Raw genomic sequence first — 27,696 nt, forward strand, 5'->3', positions numbered from 1 at the left:
CATACGTTTGAGTTTGACAGTGCAGTTATATAGGCCTAATAATAAACCTATGATACCTTTGAGTTTGACAGTGCAGTTATATAGGCCTAATAATCAATCAATTATTTTTGAGTTCCTTACATATAGGGAATGCGGGTAGTGCCCACATTGCAAATCTAAGGGTTATAGTTTGCAACCTGATATCACAGAAATGCGCTTTGCCCTATGGGGTTATGGGTACGCTGTAAGCCAGACAATAGGCACCCAAGAAGTGTTATCTAGTTGACTGTCTTCTCTGAAGTCTATCAGTTCAAAATAGAGGCAGCTATATGCAGTTACTCCTTGTGTGTAGCTTTGCGCAGTATTACGAAACAAGCATACAACTCTGTACACATACACACATTTCAATGAAAGTGAAAGCTGAAGACTGTTTGTACAAGCCTAACTTTTATAAGAAATCAAACTAACCTTACTTTACGGGAATATTCACACAATTGTTTGTACAAGTTAAAATTCAATGTTGGGAAAATATTTAATTATGTAAACGTTGTATTGTTTTATACAAAATGTAGTCTTAAACAAATTCTGCGGGCTTACACCGCTAAATATCGGGTTTCGATACCCGTGGTGGGCAGAGCACAGATAGCCCATTGAGTAGCTTTGTGCTTAATTCAGAACAACAACAACCGTAAACAAATCCAACACAACAAATGGTGCATTCGGATTGGTTTAAGTGAAAGAAAAACCTTTTTAACACTTACTAGTAGCGATTAATACAGTGCCCATCTGAATTGTGGGTGCAGATAAGGGACAGTGGACAGAGTTAAAGAGCTAATTAGCACTTTAATGTTATCAATGCTTACTATTGGAACTATAAATGTTGATTCTTTTTCGGCCATGAATCTCTGTTTTATATAACATGTAAGAACGATTTTAGTTTTATTTACTTGTTCATAAAACAATTATTTAATAACTTAATGCGGTGCAATTATCAATAACTTATGATCACAGTAAGTTAACCACATAGATTAGAACTAACCATTAAATTCTTCATAAGCAATGTCTAATTTTCATGATTTTCGGAAGGCTTAACAGATTCCGTGTTAAAATAGTTTTCGGAAATGTAAAAAAATATATATACATTAAACGCTATAATTAATATTTTGAATAAAACTTACTTTCAACAAATGACGTTTGTTGTTACACAGCGGGCTATCTGTTTTACTCCCACCGTAGGTATCGAGCCCCGATTTTTAAAGTGGTTACCAATGAATTCCCATTGCATGTCCTCAAATGGCACAGCGGGCTCACATCGCTAAAAACCGGATTTCGATACCCATGGTGAACAGAGCACAAATAGCTCATTGTGCAGCTTGGTGCTTGACTCCAAACAGTCAATCAGCCAACCATCATTACAATCTTATATTTGCTTAACAGGCTAATAATGTCATTTTTTTTAAATGTAATAAAAAATATAGTTCGGCATGGCCAGGTGGTTAAGGCATTCGACTCGTAATCTGAGGGTCGCGGGTTCGAATCCCCGTCACATCAAACGTGGTCATCCCTTTCAGCTGTGGGGGCGTTATAATGTTACAGACAATCCCACTATTCGTTGGTAAAAGAGTAGTCAAAAAGTTGGCGGTGGGTGGTAATGACTAGCTGCCTTCCCTCTAGTTTTACACTGCTAAATTAGGAAAGACTAGCGCAGATAGCCCTCGTGTTGTTTTGTGCGACATTCAAAAACAAAAGAAACAATACAAAATGTATTAAACTCCTCACATTAGGTGACAAAATGTGAATTATATGTTTGTGTGGACTAGCCTTTATTCGCTTATAGTATAACCATAAGCTGATGAAAGAAAACGATACATTTGAAGCTTAAGCCAGAATCTTCGGGCAGGGTTCGTAAGTAACTATCTAACCTGAACCACCTTCCTAGTAGTTCTTGTACAGTAAATAAGTTGAACTGAATTGTCAAACAACCTCTTGTGTTTTCGAATGTTGTTCATGTACATTCAGTGAGAAGTAAAATTGACTGCCACACGTTTTCAGGTTATTATACAAAACTTAGTCCCGTGAAACTGTAGGTTACCATACAAAATCTTTTTCCCGTAAGTTTGAAAGTTATACAGATTTACTCTAGTGACTTTACAGTTTATTATACAAAATATGCTTCGGTAAGTTTATTCGTATATTCTAAGTATTCAGATTAAGACAAGTAAAGCCGTTTGTTTTTTGAATTTCGCGCAAAGCTACACAAGGGCTATCTGCGCTAGCCGTTCCTAATTTAGCAGTGTAAGATTAGAGGGAAGGCAGCTAGTCATCACCACCCACCGCCAACTCTTGGGCTACTCTTTTACCAACGAATAGTTGGATTGACCGTCACATTATAACGTCCCCACGGCTAAAAGGGCGAGCATGTTTGGTGCAACGGGGATTCGAACCGTAATCCTTGGCTTACGGGTCAAATACCTTAACATACCTGGCCATGCCAGGCCAAGTAAAGTCGATCGTTTATCTAAGAGTACATGTCATCAAGCAGCGTTTAATATAATAGACAGCTTAAATTAACAAACAATGTAGGACTCCACATGAACAAGTACGGATGATTGCATAAGCAACATAGATACAGAAGTTAAAGAATATCCCTAAGTTTTATAAATTTGAGATGCATTTGTATAAAAATTAACGACTTTGTAATTTATCCGCTAATTTATAGTAGTCTACATTAATTTACGGATGTAGTCAGTATTTGTGGCTGTGCGAGTTCCACACATCATTCCTTGACACACCAGGTGGTGACAACAGTCACTTTCCACCGTCAAGTGTCGCCGCCCTACCAGCTTCTTAGCATACATATGGCTTCATTAGTGTAGTCATCTTCAGGGTTCGGCGTATCTTACTTTAGAATCAAACACCCTTTAGTTAAAGCATGAAACGTTGCGTAAAGTATCAGATATCAAGACGTTGGCCTACACGCATCATTATATGTGAGCTGGTGGAAATGATTTCTCTAAGTTTTTGGTTCTCAGCTCTCCAGAAAGGTTAGACCTTTTAATATGTATTTAATTTGTATTAGAATAATAATAATAAAAGATCCGTTGTGGGCTTGTTAGTGTTCTGGGCTGTGTGTTTAGTAAGAAGATCTGAGGTACGAGCAACGAGATGCCACTGAACACAACCCTGCACTTTTAGTCAACTCTGATGCTCGAATGGTCATATAGGCGGCGGGTACAGTTGACTAGTTGCCCTCTTTCTGCTTAGCAGTTTTTAAATTAGGGATGAACATCCTAACCCTTGGAGTTCCTGACCTGACCGCTTGCCCCATGTGCCACATAAGGTGCTTATCAGGTTGAAAATACTAAATATATTTTTTCCACACAAAAAGGCAAGTCCACCATAATCTCGCCCTGTAACACAGCGGTAAGTTTACGAACTTACAACGCTAAAATCCGGGGCTCATTTCTCCGTGGTGAACACAGCACATAGCACAAAATGGCTTTGCTGTACAACAGACAAACAGTCGATCATAATAAATGATGGATTGAATATGATTATATCGATTATTAGTTTTCTCTGAAAACCGGTTCCCCGCTGGTACAGAGGTACGTCTACGGATTTTCAACGCTAAAATCAGAGGAGCGAGTCCCCTCGTTAGACTCGATGTGGCTTTGCTATAAGAAAACACACACACTCTCTCTGAAAACCGAGAGCTCATTATAAAAAATACGAATTCAAAATTGATGAGCTTTCACTAATTTGTGATCATTAAATCTTAGTTTATAACTCAGTACATGGAAGAAACTGAGGTCGAGTTTATTCTCTTAGTTTCGAAAACAACATTTGGCGCAGGTAGCCTGGTTGCTTTACGCCATAAAACACCAAACCAACAATAAACAACATAAAAGTATAGGCATTTTCATGTTTCTTGGTAACTAGAACTGCAGATAATAAACCCCCGCAAAAAGACACTTAAAATATGTTTCAGGGTATATTAAGTTTCAAGCCAAGTAACCTTGTTTGTTTTGTTTTTGAATTTCGCGTAAAGCTACACGAGGGCTATCTGCACTAGCCGTCCCTAATTTAGCAGTGTAAGACTAGAGTGAGGGCAGCTAGTAATCACCACCCACCGCGACCTCTTGGGCTACTCTGTCATCAACGAATAGTGGGATTGACCTAACGTTTTTAACGTCCCCACGACCCTCGGGTTACGAGTCGAACGTCTTAACTATGTAACCTGCCGAGCCCGCCATGTAACCTGTCGTCTAGGATGATACAAAATGTTTGTGGATCTCCGTGATGACGATAAAACCCACTTGCAGATAAAAATATATATGTAAAATTGGCTGGTATAAAATTTTCTCAACCCACACCAGCCGTTTTTACATATATGTTTGTGGATGTGTCAACTGTAGGAAAGAGAGAAGTTAACGCTGTTTTATAAAACGAATTCTTTCTAGAAATAGCAGATTCCAGTGATTGGAGGTGGTTTAGTGGTTAAGCGTGCTAGGTTATGAACCGAGGGTTAACTTCCTGTTGCTGCAAGATTGTTTATCGCGATTTGAATCCATGGATACGTCATAAGACTGACGGTTAAATCCCACTATACAATTAGAGTGGTCAACAGTTGACTATGAGTGTTATTGGCCAGCTGCTACCTTCCCTCTAGTTTATTCAATTCAAAAGAAGGGAGGGCTAGCGTAGATAGCCCTTGTGTGGCTTCGCAGGAATATTTTAAATAAACAAACAAATTGGCGTCACGTGATAAGTTGAGGGTTCCTGCAGAAAAAACGATTGGTATCCGAGTCGACTACACAATAAGTCTAAAAAGACGTGTAGGAGGGGGTTGAGCATGGGGTAGACTAGAGTTGTTATTTTTTCTATGTGGTGTAATTCAAATATTTCCTCTTTCAAATATCTTGCTACAGCTGCGGCAGGCGTCCTTCTTTTCAACATAAATACACGTGGTTATTTATTCAGTAATTTAATACAAATATATATACACCGGTTTCAGCATTTAACAGACTTATTAAAACAGTCATACATCTTTAGCACGTTTCTTTTGGGGAAGGGGAGTTTGCTACAAACACAGCTGTTTTATTGTACCAAAATTGTCCAATAAATTTTAAAACTTACAAGAAGACCATGGCAAAAAAAAAAAACAGCAAAAAAAACGAAATATTATTATATGTCCCACTCCTTTGGTTCCCCCGCTGGTACAGAAGTAAGTCTACGGATTTCCAACACTAAAATTAGGGGTTCGATTCCCCTCGTTAGACTCGATGTGGCATTGCTACAAGAAAACACACTGAAAATCGAGAGCTCATAATAATAATAAAATAATTCAAAATTAACGAACTTTCTCTCCTTTTGGCCCGGCATGGCCGGATGGTTAAGGCGTTCGACTCGTAATCTGAGGGTCGCGGGATCGAATCCCCGTCATACCAAACATGTTCGGTCTTTCAGCCGTGGGTGCGTTTAAATGTAACGGTCAATCCCACTATTCGTTGGTAAAAGCATAGCCCAAGAGTTAGCGGTGGGTGATGATGACTAGCTGCCCTCCCTCTAGTCTTACTCTGCTAAATTAGGGACGGCTAGCGCATATAGCCCTTGAGTAGCTTTGCGCGAAATTCAAAACAAACAAACCAAACCTTTAAAATAATCTATTATTTTTCAAAACAGTTTTCAGTAATATTTTCATCTTAAACAGAGTACGGTCGTAGTTTTTATAAACGTATACTTCAACAGCGTTTAGATTGTATTTAATTCTTGTAGTGTATTTTGGTGTATTTTAATACAACAATAGCACATCAAATTTCGTATTTTTCTTCAACTGCACATTCAACATTTCGCTTTACTGCTTCTTCAGAAGTGTTCAGCTAAAGCACAAACCTTAACTTGTAGTACATGGTTAGAATATTATCAAACATGGTGTTTTTAGGTCGTTTATTTCCAGTAGTGAAGTGTTTGGTCTTGCACTTGGCCTGTCCTAAAAATGTTGCATGAAATGAGCTGGGACATCATTCGTCGGAACGCTATTTATACGAAGCACTTGTGAAACAACAATTTTTATGGTATAAGTGATTTTCAAAACTGACGAAGCATAATATATTTGATTAAACTTGCCATAAGTCGTGAGTATTAGGCCTAGTATATATTTTGAAGCTACCTTCTTTATCGGTTCTCTTAAAAAAACAACCAGAAACTAGAAAAGTATACAACAATAACGTTCGAAACACACTGCGTTTGTCATATCCATTGCTGGCCGTTTTCCTCTAAATATCTAGTCTTCAATAGTTAAACATAATTTACACTGTGATTCAGTCACAACGGAAATGGTTTGAAATTCGTAATGATCTATGAAAGTAGAATGTGCGAAAACTAATTTGTAAACGTACTTGATTTACATTACACATATATAAAGTGTTTTCTTCCTTCGCCAGGTTCTCTATAATATGGATATCATGTTTCTTTAAGGTGTATCGGTAGGAAGCGATAAGTTGAAGGACTTACAAATCTAAGACCCGAGGTTCTATGCCAGCGGTAACACAGCAGATAACCAAATGTGACTTTGTTCTAGCTATACAGAAGAACGGTTTTTTAAATTTAAAACAGAATGAATCCTAGCGATTAGACAGCGAATCACATGATCCAACGTACACGTCACGTTGCACAGTCTCACGTGTTGATGCATTTCAGGATTGATTGTTTGTTTGTTTTGAATTTCGCGCAAAGCTACACGAGGGCTGCCTGTGCTAGTTGTCCCTAATTTGGCAGTGTAAGATTAGAGGGAAGGCAGCTAGTTATCATCACCCACCGCTAACTCTTGGGCTACTCTTTTACGAACGAATGGTGGATTGACCGTTACATTACAACGCCCAACGGCTAAAAGGGCGAAAATGTTTGGTGTGATGAGGATTAGAACACGTGACCCTCGGATTACGACTCGAATGCCTTAACCACCTGGCCATGCCGGGCTCTTCAGGATTGAAAGCGTATCCGTTATTGAGTTCAGGGCAGAATAAAGCCCTCGTAGCGGCGGATACTGCTAACTGGTCTTAGAGTAGACCAAGAGTAGACGATGGGTGGTGACGACTAGCTCTCTTTCCTCTAGTCTTTCACTGCTAAATATTCAAATAAAGCAAACCAATTTCTGCTACAAAAACAAACACCCGAGAACTCTACTTTGCCATGAAAATAATAATCTCAACTCTCTTATCTTAAATTCCCTTAAAGTATATATATATATATGTGAACACATTTTTTCAAAGAACATACCTGAGCGACAGTGATATTGATCTGGGTTATACGCAGTCACAAGGTTAGCACTAAAGAAGTAAGAACACAGATAAAAAGCAAGTAAACCCACATTACAAAAGTTTGCCTACCTTTCGGCTCATAATTGGCACAACGTGGTTCCGTACCCTGCTATTTGAGCGTGTAGCAATAAAGCCAACTCGAAATGACACAACCAGGGTGCGCCTTCATACAGTTTTGTGCATTATTTATGGCTGCAAAGTACGAGACTTTCTAAAGGTGTGAGAACTGGTATTTTTCACAAGCAAACTTGCTTATTTTCCAACTACACAACATTCACAATAATAAAAAAGGTGAACGAGCGACACAGAGCAATAAATCTTTTATTCTGATAACATTAATAATAACTCAAACAACGTTTTGCCTGTTTAAACATTAAAAATAACTCAAAGAACTATGCTGTTTGCAGATACATAAATTATATACCAAAGAACCATGCCTTTGGTTAATACATAAACAACAAACCAATCAACCATCCTATTTGCTGATACATGAACAATAGATCAAACTACCATCCTGTTTGCTGATACATGAACAATAAATCAAACAACCATCTTGTTTGCCGATACATGAACAATAAATTAAACGACCATCCTGTTTGTTGATACATGAAACATCAAACAAACATCTTGTTTATTCATACATAAACAATAAATCAAACAACCATCCTATCTGTTGATATAATTGTACGTTAAATTACTTGCTTGTTAAACAATAAAAGACAGACTAAAACCATACATTGATAATTGCTTGTTGTTGTTTTTTTTTAATTTCGCGCAAAGCTACTCGAGGGCTATATGCGCTAGCCGTCCCTAATTTAGCAGTGTAAGATTCGAGGGAAAGCAGCTAGTCATCACCACCCACCGCCAACTCTTGGGCTACTCTTTTACCAACCAATAGTGGGATTGACCGTCACTTTATAACGCCCCCACGGATAAAAGGGCGAGCGTGTTTGGCGCGACGCTAAGATTACGAGTCGCACGCCTTAACCCACCTGGCCATGCTGGGCCATTTGATAATTGCATAAACTACAAAAGAAGTTCGAACATGCACTATTGTTCCTGCCCGAAAAGAGACATTCTTATGTTTAACGTCAATTAAAAAAAAGAAACTGTCCATTATTATCCATCTTTAATGTTAAAACTAAAGCAATAACATAAAACACAAACCATTTCACTCTGAGAAACAAAAGTGTCCATTAAGACAAAACTTTAGACACCAGCGTTAACATTGTAATTGGATGATATATAAAATGTCGGACAATTCGTAGAACAATATAATCTTACAGATTTTAAAAGAAAAGTAACAATTCTATTGCTTTATAATGGTGTTCTATCCATTGTTCTGTCTGTTTCGCGATGCCCTGTTTTTCTTATTGTTTCTAGGAGACAGCATCCAATTTCGCTGTTTAGCGATTGATTTCCGTTTTCTCTTCTCATTAGTGCCATTCTGTTTTTCCTGTCATTAATATTTTCTGTGTTTATTACGTGCCTCAGAATGACAGTGTTGTTATTTCTTTAACGATGGCCATGTTTTTGTTCCTCGTTAACAGATTCTTGTTTTTGTTTAATTATTTCGTTCATTACAAAATTCTGTCGTACTGGATCTTAGCAGTAGACAAACAAACTCAAATTTCGATTATCTTCCCTTCGGTGTCAGCGAATACCAGCGCATGGATACTTCGGGGAAATCAAACTTCCTCTGCTGATGAAGGTTATGGTATATAAATTGTATGTGAACACAGGTAATTTCCTTGCACAAACGTTTCCCTTCCTGTTCCAACATTTTATAGTCAGTAGCAGCAGTTTTGTTACCAGGTGCTGCTACAACAGTGAATTATTTTTCCAACCCGCTAGCCCGGACCCCTGCTATTACTATGTCTTTTAAGGCACCAAACTGTGGGGTCCGGTAACGTAAGGGCCACACAGCTCGTCCTTACTATCTTCCTTAACTGTTCTAAGAACCCCATTAGTTCGACTTCCGAGAGACTGGTTGTTTACAATGATCAATATCAGCTTCATATATTTCCGTTAACAAGGACCGCCATTCTTTGGTCCTTGCTCGTCAGACCACATAATCCTAACAGGTCAACTGACCGTGGCAGATGAATGTCCTTCAAAAGCATGATATCTCTGAAGACAGATTTCTGATACACAATACAACATGTAGCCCAGTGGCACAGCGGTATATCCGTGAACTTACAACGCTAGAAACCGGATTTCGATACTCCTAGTGGACAAATTGGAGTACAACAGTACAATATCGGGCTCCGAAAAAAAAAAAACTGCGTATAACTTGGTTTCTTACATTACTTGCATAACTGTCACAATTACTTTCGTCACACTCATCTCTCCATTACATAAGGGGTTATGTTATTTCTAGACTGTGAGATACTACTGTTACCATCACAAATGATGGGCAGAGCAACAGCTGAGCTAGTTTTGTGTAGCTGACGATCCCGCATAAACTAAAAACAGAGTAAAACTACACGTTGTTTCAATGGCATCTTTGCAGATGCGTAGAAATGATATAGAACAGAAGGTAGAAAATATGTGCCACACGTAATCAACTGAATTTAATTTCCACCGTAGCTGTCATCTGTGCTTAATGTAAACTTCACCTAGATCAGGCCTGGTACTTCTATTAAAATATATCCAAGGTAAATCGAATCCTTATAGACTTTACTTTGCGGTGACTAGAACTATGTGTTTGTTGATTTTGTACGAGTAGTCTTTGACCCACATCGTAACCCTCTGCATGACAAAGTCCTAGTTCTTTATGTGTACTCAGTCGTTTTATATTAATTTTCTGGTTTTACGTTCGTTAGGAACAATAGTAAATTACCATAGTAACTTTACTATGAAGTTATGAATGTGTTTTTTTGGGACATTAATTTAATAAACAAGACATTTCCTATCATCGCTACTTTTGAGTTTAATATTTCATAAATAAGTTAGATAGTTAGCATTTCTTTTGTTTTCCTTTCTTTAAGTTATGTTGTTCTTAGCTTATGCTGATGATGGACATAAACGAAACAACATATGTTATAAAAAACAAAACAAACCAGTGCTTGCTTACCTTTACAACTTCCATCCACAGACTCGTAACCAGGTTTACATTTACAGCCGCCAGATGGCAGAGTCCAGTTCCCGTCTCCTTTACACAGCAGCTTGGGCGGATCCACAACTTCAGCGTTGGCGACACACTGACCTTCAACTTCCACGATTTCTGTAACTTCTCGACCTGTAGGGCTGTCTGTGAAGAAGGCAAAATTGACCGTAATGTTTGGGCAAGTCATATAGTAAACTTTAATTGCAATTATCGACAAGCACGCCCCCTGGTCGCGGAAAGCAAAATACACTCCTTTCTTGGTGACTGGTATACTACGAACTTCAGTATTAATGATAACTTCATTTGTGGAGGTAAAGCGACCCTCATCGGCTGCTATGCGGTCCACCAGTTTGTAGGACTCGGGCTCCCACGGAGGAGGTTCTTTTGTGGCCGCATCAAATTCGTAATAAAGAAGAGAAAAAGTCTCCTTGCAGGAGAGTGCCATTCCGGGAAATAGATTACAGTCTCGCATGCTGAATTTAATCTCGATGTAAATTCTGCTGGCGTCTCTTCGCTCCACGAACGGCGTCCACAACCAGTTGTTGACACTGCTGTAAGCCACATCACATACTACAAACGATCTCCAGTTAATACCTTGTTCGAAGTTGGTGAAACTTTCCTCCACCCACTAAGGAAAAAACAAACAAACAAAAGTTATTCAGTAGAAACCGAAGGATAGTTTAGTTTGTTAGATCAATACCCTATTATAGAGCTCACAGTTTGTTAAACAATTCTGTTGCAATGACTTTCGATGATTCGTTTGTTTATTTTTGAAATTCGACATTTAGACATTTAAAAAAGACATTTAAAATATGTTTCAGGATATATTAAGTTTCAAGGCAAGTAACCTTGTTTGTTTTGGTTTTGAATTTCGCGTAAAGCTACACGAGGGCTATCTGCGCTAGCCGTCCCTAATTTAGTAGTATAAGACTAGAAGGAAGGCAGCTAGTCACGACCACCAACCGCCAACTTTTGACATACTCTTTTACCAATGAATAGTGGGATTGACCGTCACTATATGTCGCCCCTACGGCTGAAAGGGCGAACATGTTTGGTGTGACGGGAATTCGAACCTGCGACCCTAAGATTACGAGTCGAGTGCCTTAATCACTTGGCCATGGCGGGCCACGATAATTTAGACAGAGAATATAGTACTGGCCTAGGATCTTCCATTTACCATACGTTCCTGTAGGCTAAACAGTTGGAAAGCACTTCATCAGGCCTCAACACAGGTCCTTCCTAGTTTATTCTATAGCAAGTGCGGCCAACAGAAAATTCAACGTCAGTATAGATTATGTACAAATAAATACAAATGTATTTAGTTTTCAAGGAAAAAAATGATACATCGATGCTCATAGTTGTAATATTGGTTAAAAACAACAGACAGTGTAATCTATTTGTATATTACAAATTATTTACGTTAAATAAGAATAAAAAATATTTATTGTATCAAAATGTTTACATAAAGCCACACAAAGGGGCTATCTGTGCATAACCGACTCTTAACTTTGAACTGTTATTATAGAAGAAAGAAAGGACGATAACCACAAATTCTATTATACAAAGAGTATTACTGTCTTTCTACGCTTTATAAAAAAAAAATCACATAATAACGCTCCTCAGTGGCAGAGCAGATTGTCTACGGACTCTCAGAGCTAGAAACCGGGTTTCGATACCCGTGGTGGGCAGAGCACAGATAGCCCATTATGTAGCTTTGTGCTTAATTTCAAACAAACAAACAAAACAAATTACATAATATTCTTGTGCTGGACATGCATTGAAAGTTAAACTGACAAACATGCCGAGGGAATATTGCAATTTCAAGGTTGATTCAAATCCGTCAAGGAATAATTTGCGCATGTGCAGACACGGACAGACTTACGGACAAAAATGCTTAAAACGCGGCTATTCCAAAAGTGTCAGTGAAATCCAATTGTTAACAGGTGAGATAGATCGAGCACTGGCAGACCAAACAAGTTACACGACTACATGACATGCACCTGTCAGTGACGATTGTTGTTGTTTAGAAGTAAGCACAAAGCTGCACAAAGAGCTATCTGTGCTTTGCCCACCACGGGTATCGAAACCCGATTTTTTAGTGTGTGGGTCCACAGGCATACATTCCATTGTGCCACTGGAGGGCATCAGTGACGAGAAACCGTAAATTCCTGTAAAGACCTGAGGCGGATGGAGTGCTGGTACCGATATAAAATTTATACGTGTTATGGTAAACGATATAACAAAAAATCCATAAGGGATGTAGGTTTATCAAACCCGGACGTGTGAAGGTTTAAACATTAATCTCAATACTCCATATTATGTGCACAAATAACACATTTTATCTACACACAACATTAGCAGTAAATTAGATCCGTCGGCAAAGATCGAATTTTTACAATATTATATTTATTTTTTTCTACGTCACGAAACCGCGCTTTTGCACGTTGTTATTGCTAGTTATTAAATTACAAAATGCGCATCATTGAGAGTTTTCTTTATATTTCTCATGACGTTAACAACTATAAGAAAACGTCATGTGTACCACTGAGTGAGTGGAATGGCACGCATCGTTACAAGCGGATGTCTGCTTTGCAAGTGCCAAAGTACCTTCAAAGACGAGAAAGGAAGCTAATTAATATTTTTATGGTACATCTTGAGCTAGTCCTCACTTGAAGTTAGTGTGGGTGTGTCGAACTATTGATCGCTAAGCCTAAAATAAGAAACCAAGCTGTGACGTCATTCACGACACGCTTGGTTCGACTTGCTCTGCTTTCCAGTAAAACTTTCCAGTATAAGACACCATGCAACTCCTTATAAGATTCTTTACAAGACACCATGCAACTCCTTATAAGATTCTTTACAAGACACCATGCAACTCCTTATAAGATTCTTTACAAGACACCATGCAACTCCTTATAAGATTCTTTACAAGACACCATGCAACTCTGATAAGATTCTTTACAAGACACCATGCAACTCTGATAAGATTCTTTACAAGACACCATGCAACTCTGATAAGATTCTTTACAAGACACCATGCAACTCTGATAAGATTCTTTACAAGACACCATGCAACTCTGATAAGATTCTTTACAAGACACCATGCAACTCCTTATAAGATTCTTTACAAGACACCATGCAACTCCTTATAAGATTCTTTACAAGACACCATGCAACTCTGATAAGATTCTTTACAAGACACCATGCAACTCCTTATAAGATTCTTTACAAGACACCATGCAACTCCTTATAAGATTCTTTACAAGACACCATGCAACTCCTTATAAGATTCTTTACAAGACACCATGCAACTCTGATAAGCTAATTTGGGAACCTTTCAAAATATTATATTAGACTTAACAACAACAACAAAATTGTATTTAATCAGTTGTAGGTTAAGGAAGTAATTAGAGAAACAATTTGATTTGATATAGCCTCATGGTTAGGGCATTCGACTCGCAATCTGAGGATCGTGGGTTCGAATGTCGTCCATGAACATTCATCCTGTCAGGTGAGTGGGCGTTATAATGTGATGGTCAATCCTGTTATTCATTGGTACAGAGTAGCTCAAGAGTTGGCTGTGAGTGATTTGGCGTTTATTACTTCTAAATTAGGGACGGATAACGCGGGTAGTTCTCGAGTTGAGTGAAACTAAAGAAGCGAACAAAACTTATGGACAACGTACCTCGAGAACTTGAACTAATTAGAGACATTGTTGTGACACACTTATGCAAACCTACATCTGATCATTGTTTTGACCAGTCAGAGAGCCAGATTAATCAAATATTATAGATGGTTGAATCCATATAAGAGATGAGGTAGAATGGTGACTTAATACCACAAATACGTATAGCGAATTTTAAAAAGTTATGGTCCTCAGATGTAAAATAACCAGTACCAGTAAACCGTGTATTGTACTGGTTTAGCACTACAGTGACATATTAAGGGCTGTAAACAATCGTGACCTCTAGTGCCTTAGTACCAGAGAAGAATTATGTAAAACAGCAGTGTGTGCTGACACGACACAGAAGAAGCTGATTCAGAATAACGTAAAACAGTGGTATGTGCTGACACGACACAGAAGAAGCTGATTTAGAATAACGTAAAACAGTGATGTGTGCTGATACGACACAGAAGAAGCTGAATCAGAATAATGTAAAACAGTGATGTGTGCTGACACGACACAGAAGAAGCTGATTCAGAATCGTGTAAAACAGTTGGATGAGACAAGTTGAACTGATCAAGAATCATGAGGAAACGCAGTCTGCAGTACCTTTCTAGAAGACACATGTAGAGAGTTATAAGAAACCTTCGTATGAATCTACATGGTACCACAGAGACATATCAATACTTATAAAGTGTCATCATTAGTGGTACTTGGTGATGCAGAGTAATTAAACACACAGCACTGTTGTATAGCACATAGTCATAAGACTTTGTGGTGAGGTACCTCAAACACAGGTTTTGTCTAATAACGAGCGATGATGCTAAATGTCACAGAAACGGATGAATTTTACTCAGAAATTAAGGTTTTCCGAGGTTTAGTACCACCAAGAAACATCAATGGTTATAAAGAATATTGATTGCTGATTTCCACAGAAATAAGACAAGGTTGACAGAAATTCCAGATTGCTTGGTACACAGAATTACACCAATTAAAATATTTTGTTTTGTCTGGAACCAGGTAAATAATAATAATCCGTTCTTCGCCTGGTTGAATGGTGCATCAGAATTTCTTCTTTGTGAATACTATTCTTTGATTGACATTCTTTTCAGAGAAGGAACAGATAATGACATTACGATCATAAAGAACGAGCTTATGTCACCTTTTCCAACAGCCAAGGCGACAAGAAGTAGATTACACAGATAAATGATGATTTGTTATAACGATCAGAGAAAGAACGAAGTTTTTAGATCTTTCTCAAGTGTATCTGTTGCAGGTTAACCGATAATCAAGAAAGTTATCTGATTTATTCCCCAACCGAATCTAATTAAGGCAAGCACGAGAAGTAGAAGCCCCACCAAAATACCTCGTGGCCTAGCTGTTATTATCATAACTCTCACGTGACGCCGGCCCAAAGTTGGTGTTAGGGGTTCTATTAGGTAATGAGATTTATCATGGGCGAAAGTCCACGAATAAAACGAAAACTCTTTTTAAATTCAGCGGCAAGAAACAAAGTCGGTAATTGAGTCATTAAAAACTGATAGGATAACCAGCTTGTTGATCGATACGTGTAATTTTTATACTGGTCACATTTGAACAAGCAGAAATGACGTCTGATAGAGACTTGGATGAATCATTGGACGATTTGGTCATTTCGTTTTTCTTTATTCTTTTAAAATGGGCGGCAGTTATTCGCGGGTTGTTCCCATACGTTAATTTAGTAGTGCAGTCTTTCATTACAACGTATCGAATTTTAAGAATTGTAGTGTCATTTATTGAGTCAGCCGTATCAGAAAAAAATATTTTTCTATTTACATAACCTAATAATAATTATTATTATTGACATGAAATATGTGTGAATTTTGCTGGCTCCTTGTTTATAGCTACACATTGTAATCAGTGTCTGTGATATTTGGACTTTTTTCATGCAAATGAATTAGATTTAACGAGAAACGTTATGGTCAATTATGCAAAATGATACGAAACAACAAAGTCGGATAATAATTTTGCTGTTTCATAACACACAACAATATCGTAGGAAACAAAAGTTCCGAATGAATATTGCGCATAAGACACAACAATGTCATATGAAACATAGGCCCGGCATGGACAGGTGGGTTAAGGCACTCGACTCGTAATCCAAGGGTCACGGGTTAGAATCACTGTTACACCAAAAATGCTCGCCATTTCAGCCGTAGGAGCGTTATAATTTGACGGTCAAACCCATTATTTGTTGGTAAAAGAGTAGCCCAAGAGTTGGCGGTGGGTGGTGATGACTAGCTTCCTTCCCTCTAGCCTTACACTGCTAAATTAAGGACGGCTAGAGCAGATAGCCCTCGTGTAGCTTTGCGCGAAATTAAAAAAATAAAAATCAAACAAAAACATATGAAATAATTCTTATTTGTTTTTTCCCATAAGACACAACAATATTATACGAAGAAACAATTCCTATTCGACTTTACCCCTAGGACACAATAATATCATATGAAAAATTATTTCAAAACTCAAAAACATTAACAGTATAACAAGCTTAACAAATGGGGTTCTCGATAAAACTTAATAATTAATGTTTTATATGATACTGCATGTTCTTTATAAAGTGAATTTATGTCAACACTAATATTTGTTCACTCTGCATTATCCTTTGGTCATTCCTCACAATAAGTACATGCCAGAGACATGATTGCTTTTGCAAAGTTTAAACTTGTGAGTTTGGAAAAGGTGACATCCAGAAGTCGCTCAAAACCTACATATGCTTTTGTTTCATAAAGTGGAAGCAAATAGTTGTGAAGTAAGTGACATCTGGGAGAAATAAAACTTCGACAGCATCCTATTGTAGCTATCCTAGGAAGAGAGGTACTGTGAGGTTCGTCCCATTATATTTTATTCAAGGGTTCAAACAACTTCAACAAGTTTCTAATGCCTAATCTAGAGACGTGAATACACGAAGAAGAACAATGCAACACAAACGTGTGTGAATTACGCATGAAATGAGTCAAACTTCCTTTCGCCGCAAGAATTCTGCTTCTAGATGCCATGCTCACGATACAACTCGCAGATTGCATTTATTATGAACTTCGATTTACGATTTTGTGACCATCAGTTTCCCACAGAAAAGGGCCCGGCATGGTCAAGTGTGTTAAGACGTTCGATTCGTAATCCGAGGGTCGCGGGTTCAAATCCCGGTCGCACCAAATATGCTCGCCCTCTCAGCCGTGGGGGCGTTATAATGTTACGGTCAATCCCACTTGTAAAGGAGTAGCCCAAGAGTTGGTGGTGGATGGTGATGACTAGCTGCCTTCCCTCTAGCCTTACACTGCTAAATTAGGGACGGCTAGCGCAGATAGCCCTCGAGTAGCTTTGCGCAAAATTCAAAAGAAACAAGCAAAGAAACAATCCACAGAAAAGTCAATGGACAGCTTTCACTATGAATATTTAGAGCACTTCCACGCATGTTCTCCGAATAACGTTTATTTACAACTAGATGTATGGAGAACAAAAAAACTAAGACAGGGTCAACATGAGCAACGAAACATTAGTACAACGCACGATTCCCTACTTAATTATTCCATAACTGATTATTTACTCATCACTAAGTTGGCTGTAGACTCATTACAAGTGGTTACAAAGAGGATTTAATTCATTTTAATTTACATGCCAGACAACAGAATATGTTGTAAATAATTAATAATTCGGGCTGTAATCAGCCAAAATAAAATCTTAAACAAAGTTTATTCTCTCTAATAGAAAGAAGTATTAACAACTAAAGAAAGGAAAATAAACGCGTATTTAAATATATAAACAAGTCACAGTACTTACAATACAGTAAGTATTGTACTTACTGTATTTGTTATCATTAACTGTCAATAGTTTCTTAAATTTGTTTCGAGTTAGCTGTAAAAATAACTAAGTGAACCACAAATTTATTACATAGTTTTTAAAGTAAACCTTAAACTTCTTTTAGAGTTATGGTTTTGTTTGTTTTGAATTTCGCACAAAGCTACTCCAGAGCTATCTGTGCTAGCCGTCCCTAATTTAGCAGTGTAAGACTAGAGGGAAGGCAGCTAGAAATCACCACCCACCGCCAACTCTTGGGCTACTCTTTTACCAACGAATAGTGGGATTGACTGTGACTTTATAACGCCCCCACGGCTGAAGGGCGAGCATGTTTGGCGCGACGGGGATGCGAACCCGCGACCCTCAGATTACGAGTCGCACGCCTTAACACGCTTGGCCATTCTTTTAGAGTTAACTGATATTATTGGGTATTGCATTCTCAGTTGGCTAGGCTATTAAATTTTGCTTTTCCTTTGGTTTTTATTAACGGTGGTTTAAGAAGTATTCCACACCTTAACCAATTGGTAAATAGGAACGAGATCAAACGAATTTTGAGCTGGTTAAGCAAAAATTGGGAAACTTGAAGAACAGTAAGGCTCTTGGTCCAGATAATATTTCCCCAACTATTTTGAGTGAATGTGTGAGCCACTTACTACTATTATTTCTGTCAGTCCTTGAATAGTAAGAATGTACCAGAGGATTGGAAGTTAGCTAATATAACTCTTCTTTTCAAGGGAGGTGTTTGCTTGTTTTTGAATTTCGCGCAAAGCTACACCAGGGCTATCTGCACTGGCCGTCCTTAATTTAGCAGTGTAAGACTAGAGGGAAGGTAGTCATCACCATCCACCGCCAACTATTGGGCTACTCTTTTACCAACGAATAGTGGAATTGATCGTAGTGTTATAACGCCCCCCACGACTGAGAGGGGGCAAGCATGTTTAGTGTGACGGGGATTCGAATCCGCGACCCTCGGATTATGAGTCGAGTGTCTTAACCACCTGGTCATGCCGGGCCACTATATTTTAATGTACCTTCGGACTTCTTGTATTCGTATATAATATATTGACAAACCAATAAAATAACCAGTTGCATTTTCAGTTTCATGAACTTCAACATAACGATCCATGTTATCAAACTCTAAATGTAAATAACTGAAACTGCTTAAGTTATTCATCATAATGACAGTATTTTCATCACATAAAAAACGGTTCAGAAAAACGATTTACTTCCGTCGAATCGATTTCCTTCTTCCTTCATACAGAAATCATTTTCCAGGTTAGTGATAGCGCTCAGTAACTTAAGATCTTTGAAAGTTGGAGACAAGAAAGTCAGGTAAAAAAACCTACATTATAATACAAGTCGTAGGTATGACATAGATCGGATTTCCGTTTCCTCTTTTTTTTTTCAAGATTAATGATTTCAGCTACAACGTTCTTATCAGTTCTAGAACATAAATCAACAGGAATGGGCTGAACATCTGAATACTGGGAGTGATACAGCCAGGATACAGACTAGGGTTATCAATTTTCTCCAGTGTAGCAAACCTACTTCTTCCGGTTGACCACTTCCGGACGAGAAATAAACAAAATATAATGTCCCGATAGGGAAATGAGCGTGGACCTCGGAATAACACGAGAACCGAGAAAATAATATTGGTTTTATGTCAGTTCGTATGATTTACACGTTGAAGCTCCTTATCTGATTTTCCTGAAGTCAATGAAAACTGCCAAGCAGGAGAAACGATCCGTTTCCTCCTAACAAGCAAAGAGAGTATAAAAGTATTATTGTCTCAACACGAGTAGCCCCGAATCAGATCGGGAAAGAGGGATTCTCAGAAAAAAAAAAAAAAGACAGTAGAATAGAAAACAAAAGAGCGCTAACAAGCTATCATATATTTTATTTATATATTTACAAGCGTGATTAACAAGATATAAAATAATCGGTTATGTTTTATATGTATTGCAGTGACTTCAAAAGATGGGCACGTAATACACTCAGGCCCGGCATGGACAGGTGACTAAGTCACTTTACTCGTAATCCGCGGGTCGCAAGTTCGAATCCCCATCGCACCAAACATGCTCGCCCTTTCAGCCGTGTTGGCGTTATAATGTAACGGTCAGTCACACTATTCGTTGGGTAAAAGAGTAGTCCAAGAGTTGGCGGTGGGTGGTGATGACTAGCTGCCTTCCCTTTAGTCTTACACTGCTAAATTAGGGACGGCTAGCGCAGATAGCCCTCGCGTTGCTTTGCGCGAAATTCACAACCCATAATATAGCCAAATTTACGTCATTCTTGTTGGAACATGCAACAAATTAAATTTCGACTTTTACGCTTCTTTTTATGTTATGTATATTTTAACTATGATTAAAGTTTTGCAACTAAAACGACTTTTGGAACCAGACAAGCTATTAAAGTTGCCGTTATTGGAATAACATGTCAAGTTACTTGATATTATGAAAATATCCAGTTATTCTCTAAATCTGTCATTGCACCAATGTTCTTATTGATAAGTGTTTTCTGGGATGTTAATTCTGTTTCTTTTCCCATGTTGTTGTGTTTGGTACGCTCACACAATAGCAACGTTTCGCTTCGTACAAAAAAAGGCTAAAATGTATACCTTACACACTAGTTGAGAATAGAAAGGTGAATTCGAACGTCTTCTAAAACAGACTTATGTATGGTGTATTAAATCCAACAAAAGTGCATGATTCAACCTATAATATCATAATTTCTCTTTGGTTCTGTTTTGAATTTCGCGCAAAACTACACGAGGGCTATATGCACTTGCCGTCCCTAATTTAGCAGTGATAGACTAAAGGGAAGACAGCTGGTCATCACCACCCACTGCCAACTTTTACCAACTTATAGTAGCATTGACCCTAACATTTTAACGTCCTTACGGAATTCGAACCAACGACCCATGGATTACAAGTGGAACACTCTAACCAACAGTCCATGCCGGAACTCCTTTGCTTATTTAAAGATTAAGAGAAAAAAATTCAGGTTTCTCAAAAACAGAATTTCTTAATTAAAAGGTCAAAGTTGATCTTCAAAACAGCGAGTTTGGGTTGGAAGAAAACGAGATTAAAGTTAACACGAATTGTAAATGGAATAGCACGAGCTACTGGAGTTATATTTCACGCGTCACTAGCACATTATGATCACACATATATATAAATGTAATTACCTCCAGCAGTGATAGCAATCGCCTTTGGGTCCGTCACCACAATAATTAAATACACACAATATAGTTAGTAAAATCTAATCTGTTAGTGTCTCACAGGACCTAGAAATCATAAACAAATAGTTGCTTACTTACTAATGCACCCTATAACATGTCAGCTCGCACTGAACAATAAAGTTTTGTTTGCATCTCTTTGTTTACATTTAGAAGTGGAACTAATTTATGTTGATAATCCAGATAAGTGAGCTACTCTCCTGCCCTCTGTTGGTAGTAATATGGGTCAAGGATTGATTTTTGTTTGTTTACGCGGGCAGCAGCTGTTAAATGTTTTGAATATGCTGAGTTGTCATTTATAGTTGTTATTTTTTCTGTTGATTTGTAATGAATAACGAATATATTTCACACTCCGGAATCTTTGTTTCTACGATGTTAAAACAGTTTATTAATAACGGAAGCCACGCTTCTCAACATAATTACGTAATGCAATTTAGTCTTTATTAGCCGTACAAAGTTTAAAGTGATTATTACAGTTCATGACACTGTTATAGAATACATAGTTTATTCATATTTTTACTTCTATTACTATGCGGGCCTTGCATAGTAACAATTCAGATTTTGTATTCACATCATATAATATTGTCCGTTCTTGTATCCCACGATTCCTCATATACAAATTAATTCCTTCCTGCCTTTTGCTAAGTAACTGTTTTAAAAGCTATAGCCTCTATATTCTACTTTCATTAAAGTAACCAGTTGTTTTCACAGATTATTTGTTACTAAAGGTGTGGTCCAGGAAGATGTCAATTGGCTCACACACGATGTCGTCCATTACGGTTCTGATCAGTTATAGCCGCTGACAATGACTCAGAAGAAAACGGATAAAACAGATTTCGTGGGAGCTCATGGGTATAGCGAACTCTACCGATCAATATTTAATTATGATCGTAATTATAAGTAATTACACCGACAACCGTATTCAGTCCACATGGAGCTCATTGCAACTGAAACAGTTGAACTTGCAGCTCGATAGTTTCTCGAGAAAAAAAAAAAAGATAGATTTTCAACCTTACAAGCGAAAATATTTGTAAATATCATTTAGAGTTCAGAGATCTTGGTAAATAATGATTTCATATTGTTATAGTTTTTTGTTTCCTCTAAAACAATCACTGTAATAAATCACTTACACAAACACTGTAAATGTTTTATAAGATATCCTGAGAACAAACATCGAATGTTTTCCACTTAACTATGTCTTAGTTTCAAAACCAGTGTTTCCCAATTAAATAAATCTTAGATTTAAAAAAAAAAAAGCCAGCATTTCCCATTTAACTTATCCTTAGTTTTCAGAACAGTTAATATTTCCAGTTAGCTATATCTTAGTTTAAAAAACAAACAAACAGTGTTCTCTACAACATGTATTTTAGTTTCGTAAAAGCCAATGTTTCCTGGTTAACAATATTTCAGTAAAATCCCCACTAAATACATCTGAGCTTCAGAAGTGCCAATGTTCCCAACTGACTGTATCTTAGTTTCAGAGATGTTAGTATTTCCCAACTGATTGTATCTTAGTTTCAGAGAAGTCAGTATTTTCCAACTGACTATATCTTAGTTTCAGAGAAGTCAATATTTTCCAACTGACTATATCTTAGTTTCAGAGAAGTCAGTATTTCCCAACTGACTACATCTTAGTTTTAAGCACTAACAATTTGTGAATTTTTGTTGTTGTTTTTTTATTTAAAACTTATATTTTCGCCTGTGATATGACCACAAAAGCTGAGACTTGTCACTTTTCCTACTAAGTTTAAAACTGGCTAAACATTACTACTGTGTGCTATGGCTAAGTCGTTTATGAATTTGCAATAGAAAAATGGTTCCTGATTTCCGCGAGACAAATGACCTAATTATTTTATTTATGAGCAATGAGAATGGTATCAAAATTTACACGTTTTCCCTGCATATCATTCAAAAAATCCGTCGAACGTCCCTTGATAATTCATTACGTCATATGATTTTATTCAAAATAAAGGTTAAACTGGTAAAAATAGCAGATATTTTGATTATTCGTCTTTTATAAAGGAGACAGAAATGGTGTTGTGCGCTTTAAAATGCTCGCGTGAAACTTAGGTCCTTATTTCTCAAACCACGCTGCATGTTATTTTATGAGCAGGGGAAATGGAAGACGAATTATTGTTCTTTGTTCATTGTATTTCATTAGTAAGGGGATTTTTCTGTAGCTCACGCCTAATAAAAGTTAAGAACACCAGTTTATTTCATTTATTTACAATCTAGAGGATTATGCCACCAGTCACAAATGACAGGCTGATTTCCCTGAAATTGTGGTGTCCCACGTGTGAGTGTTTTCTTATAGCAAAGCCACATCAGGCTATCTGCTGTGTCCACCGAGAAGAATCGAACCCCTGATTTTAGAGTTCTAAATCCGATGACTTACCGCAGTTCTAACGGGGGACTTGTGGTGTCCCATCGCAGCTCATTTATCTGTGGGCCTGGCATGGCCTAGCGCGTAAGGCGTGCGACTCGTAATCCGAGGGTCGCGGGTTCGCGCCCGCGTCGCGCCAAACATACTCGCCCTCCCAGCCGTGGGGGCGTTATAATGTGACGGTCAATACCACTATTCGTTAGTAAAAGAGTAGCCCAAGAGTTGGCGGTGGGTGGTGATGACTAGCTACCTTCACTTTAGTCTTACACTGCTAAATTAGGGAAGGCTAGCGCAGATAGTCCTCGAGTAGCTTTGTGCGAAATTCCAAAAAACAAACAAAGTAATACACTTCCTTTGTATGATATAACTAATACATGTTCTTTGTATGATATAAGTAATACATGTTCTTTCTATGATGTAAGTAATACATGTTCTTTGTATGATGTAAGTAATACATGTTCTTTGTATGATGTAAGTAATACATATCCTTCGTATGATATAAGTAATACATGTTCTTTGTATGATGTAAGTAATACATGTTCTTTGTATGATGTAAGTAATACATATCCTTCGTATGATATAAGTAATACATGTTCTTTGTATGATGTAAGTAATACATGTTCTTTGTATGATATAAGTAATATATGTCCTTCGTATGATATAAGTAATATATGTCCTTTCAAATATTTTTATCTTCATTTCAATTCCATATTTCCACTTTCTCTGCAAAACCAGTATGGCCCTTGTCCCGTCTTTTCCCGTGTTCCTCCAGTTTACATGTTGTTTCAATGAAGACATCATTTGAGATCTTACCAGGGATGCAGCTGATCAGCTAGGTGATCCAATATCTCATTGAATGATATACTACTTTATCAGATTAACCTTGAAGTCTGTTAAATGTTATAACTCATGATTTTTTGTTTTTTGTATTAAATTGGACTCCAGTTTTGTAAGAAGGTTTAGCGAATCTGTTAGAAATATGATCTTCATTGCTACTAGTCAACCAGACAAGTGGATATTGGTACATGTTGCATTGCACAGTTTTCAGTGCTGACCATTCAAAAACTAAATGTGTATCTCTCCATTCGGCTCCTGCCTATATATATTGTCAGTTCCTGTTCGTATATTTATGACTTTGACCAGTCCTAACCTTTCTATCCACATCCTTTTGCCATTCTTTATTGTGTTCATGCTAAATTCGTCTGCCTGGAACCACTCAATTATCATTGATGCTTTTTCCTACATCTTTCTTGGTCTCAATGGCCCATGACTTGACCAGTTTTGGACTCTGTATTGATCAATCTACAATTATGCTTCCTATCATTTTCTAAGGAGTTTCTTTATTCGTAAAATACTATGATGGATGGAGATGCGTTTCAGATTCCCTAGCTGGATATTGAGAGGAGAGGGAAGCGGACATCCTCTTTCGCTTCTTCGGCGTGCAGCTTCACCAGATAAAATAAGACTAACCCTGTTGAAACTATCGTGAATCTCTACTCCTAGTAGTCTCCAATTTTCCCATAATCTTTTAATAATCGCTCGCTCAAAAGCGATATAATCTAGGAAGACCATGAAGTGGTCGATGGCAGCTGCTATCATCATACAGTATCCTATTATCACGTGCAAGTAGTCACGTGAATGTTTACACATATCTACATGTCTAGTAGAGAGACTCACTAAAATATTTGAAAACAATCTTTATATAATCACGATAGGTTTAACCTTCGGACAGTGGTTAATATAAATAATGATATCCGTTTGATATTGGAAGACTTAAGTTACTTTCTTTAAATAACGTTATTAATAACTTTACTTTATTTTCGATTCAAACGTAATGCGATGCTTAAGAGGAGTTTTCTCACTTCGAAAGTGAAAAAATAAAATAAATTTGTAACTTCAAAAAATTAAGACAGAAATTCTAAAGGTTACTTTACAGCTTATTCAGAGGCAACTATTTATTTCTCGGGTTAACTATGGAAGTACTGTCTGTTATTACTCTAACCTTATGTAATTACATTCTGATTAAAGAACATTCTTTTTACAAAACGTTACAATAATGTAACTAAAAGGACTTGTTGTTTGGATCAAATAAGTCTAAAAATCTTAATAAAATTAATGAGTCGTTCGTAAACAGTCCAGAAATCATAACGAGCTATATTGTAGTTCGCAAACAGTCTAGAAATCATAAGGAGTTATTTTGTACCTCTCAAGCAGTCTAAAAATCCTAATGAGTTGTTGTGTAGCTCGCAAGCAGCCCAGAAACCATAACGAGTTATATTGTAGCTCGCAAACAGTCTAAAAATCATAACGAATTGTTGTGTAGCTCGCAAACACTAGAAATCACAACGAATTATTATATAGCTCGCAAATCATAACGACTTATTGTTTAGCTCGCAAACAACCCAAAAATCATAATGAGTTGCTGTTCTGCTCGCAAACAGTCTAGAAATCATAACGAATTATTTTGTAGTTCGCAAACAGTCTAGATATCATAACGAGTTGCTGTTCTGCTCGCAAAAAGTCTAGAAATCATAACGAATTATTGTTTAGCTCGCAAACAACCCAGAAATCATAATGAGTTGTTGTGTAGCTCACAAACAGCCCAGGAATCATAACGAGTTGTTGATAGTTCGCAAACAGTCTAAACATTTCAAGCGAATCACTGTAAAGCTTACAAAATGTCTTAAAATCGTATGAATAATTTTTTTTGAACATGTCAATGGTCAAGTTTAGGTCATAGGTTCACAAACGATTTAGGTTTAAGGACCCCATCTTGAATTTTATTCCTCTTTTTAGATGTCAAAGTCATTTTGGGAATGTCCTTAAAAATTGATTGCGATTCGAAGAATTAATCCTTTGTGTATTTTGAACGTACAGTTTCTAAACGATAAAACCTATACAGCATGTAATAAATCTACCGCCAACTCTTGGGCTGTTCTTTAACCAACGAATAGTGGGATTGACCGTCACATTATAAAGCCCCTACGGCTGAAAGCATGTTTGGTGCGACGGGGATTCGAACCCGCGATCCTCAGAATACGAGTCGAGTACATTAACCACCTGGCCATGCCGGGCTGAGGGGCTATCTGTATGTTAGCATTCAGTTGTTTTTGTTTTCGGATAATTTCCTCACCAGAAGCTCTAAGAGCTCTTGGAAAACAGAAATAAAATATGATAGAGGGTAGTACATTTGGTGGGGCCGGGTGTGACAGTGTGGTAACCGTGCCTGTTGATAGATAAGGAAGTTGAAGATTCGAGTCTGGAATATTCCGTCGAATGCTTTGTATTTTCATCTATGACTGCATAAGTTATAAAAGTAACAATCAGTTCTGCTACTTAATTGAGAAGCGTCTGTCTGGTTGCCCTCCTTCTGTTAAGGGCCTGACACAGCTAGATGGTTTGGGCGCTCGACTCGAAATCTGTGGGTCACGGATTCGAATCACCGTCACACGAAATATGCTAACCTTTTCAGCAGTGGGGGCGTCATAATGTTACGGTCAATCCCACTATTCGTTGGTAAAAGAGTAGCCCAAGAGTTGGCAGTAGGTGGTAATGACCAGCTGCCTTCCTACTAGTTTTACAGCACTAAATTAGGGACGGCTAGCGCAGGTAATCCTAGTGTAGCTTTGCGCGAAATTTAAAAATAAACAAACCTTCTGTTAAGCAGTTCCGAATATCATTAGGTATTAAAAACATCATATCAAGTGCCACTTTTGATTGCGAGCGTCAGTGTAGAAGCGTCTATAAGATATATTGATAGACAGATGAAAACAACACACATTTATCCTATAGGTAATAATACAGACAGTGTTCAGACTTCGATTGGAAAGATCGAAAGGGAGTTTGTAATATCTAACATATACAAGAACATTGTCATATTATCTCCATTGTAGTTTTATGTGGTGATCGTTATTTTCGAGAACTGCACGCATATATACGTATAGAAAAAAAATAAAACATTCAAACCGATCACGTATATTTATTTTTTTAATATACGAGATATGTGTGTTTAACTTGTGTGATACCTTGCCCAGTAAAAACCATTTTACTGTAATGGTTAACTCATTCCAACCAGTAGAAGAGCTCAGTTTTACAGTTTGCCTGAAAAATCTCTGCGTCAGACATTTCACGTGCATGCTCACGCCTCACGTGCAGGCTAAATGTCTG

General features: G+C 37.6%; 1 protein-coding gene across 1 annotated transcript in view; it reads right to left on the minus strand.

The window, feature by feature from the left end:
* LOC143254351 (ephrin type-B receptor 1-B-like) overlaps positions 1 to 27,696 on the minus strand; it is a 105,123-nt gene that overhangs the window by 25,621 nt on the left and 51,806 nt on the right. Inside the window, 1 exon segment of the mRNA XM_076509404.1 lies at positions 10,375 to 11,035. Coding sequence (XP_076365519.1) covers positions 10,375 to 11,035 — 661 coding nt within the window.

Source organism: Tachypleus tridentatus, chromosome 6 (genome assembly GCF_004210375.1).
Source record: "Tachypleus tridentatus isolate NWPU-2018 chromosome 6, ASM421037v1, whole genome shotgun sequence".
In the NCBI taxonomy this organism is placed as follows: Eukaryota; Metazoa; Arthropoda; class Merostomata; order Xiphosura; family Limulidae; genus Tachypleus; species Tachypleus tridentatus.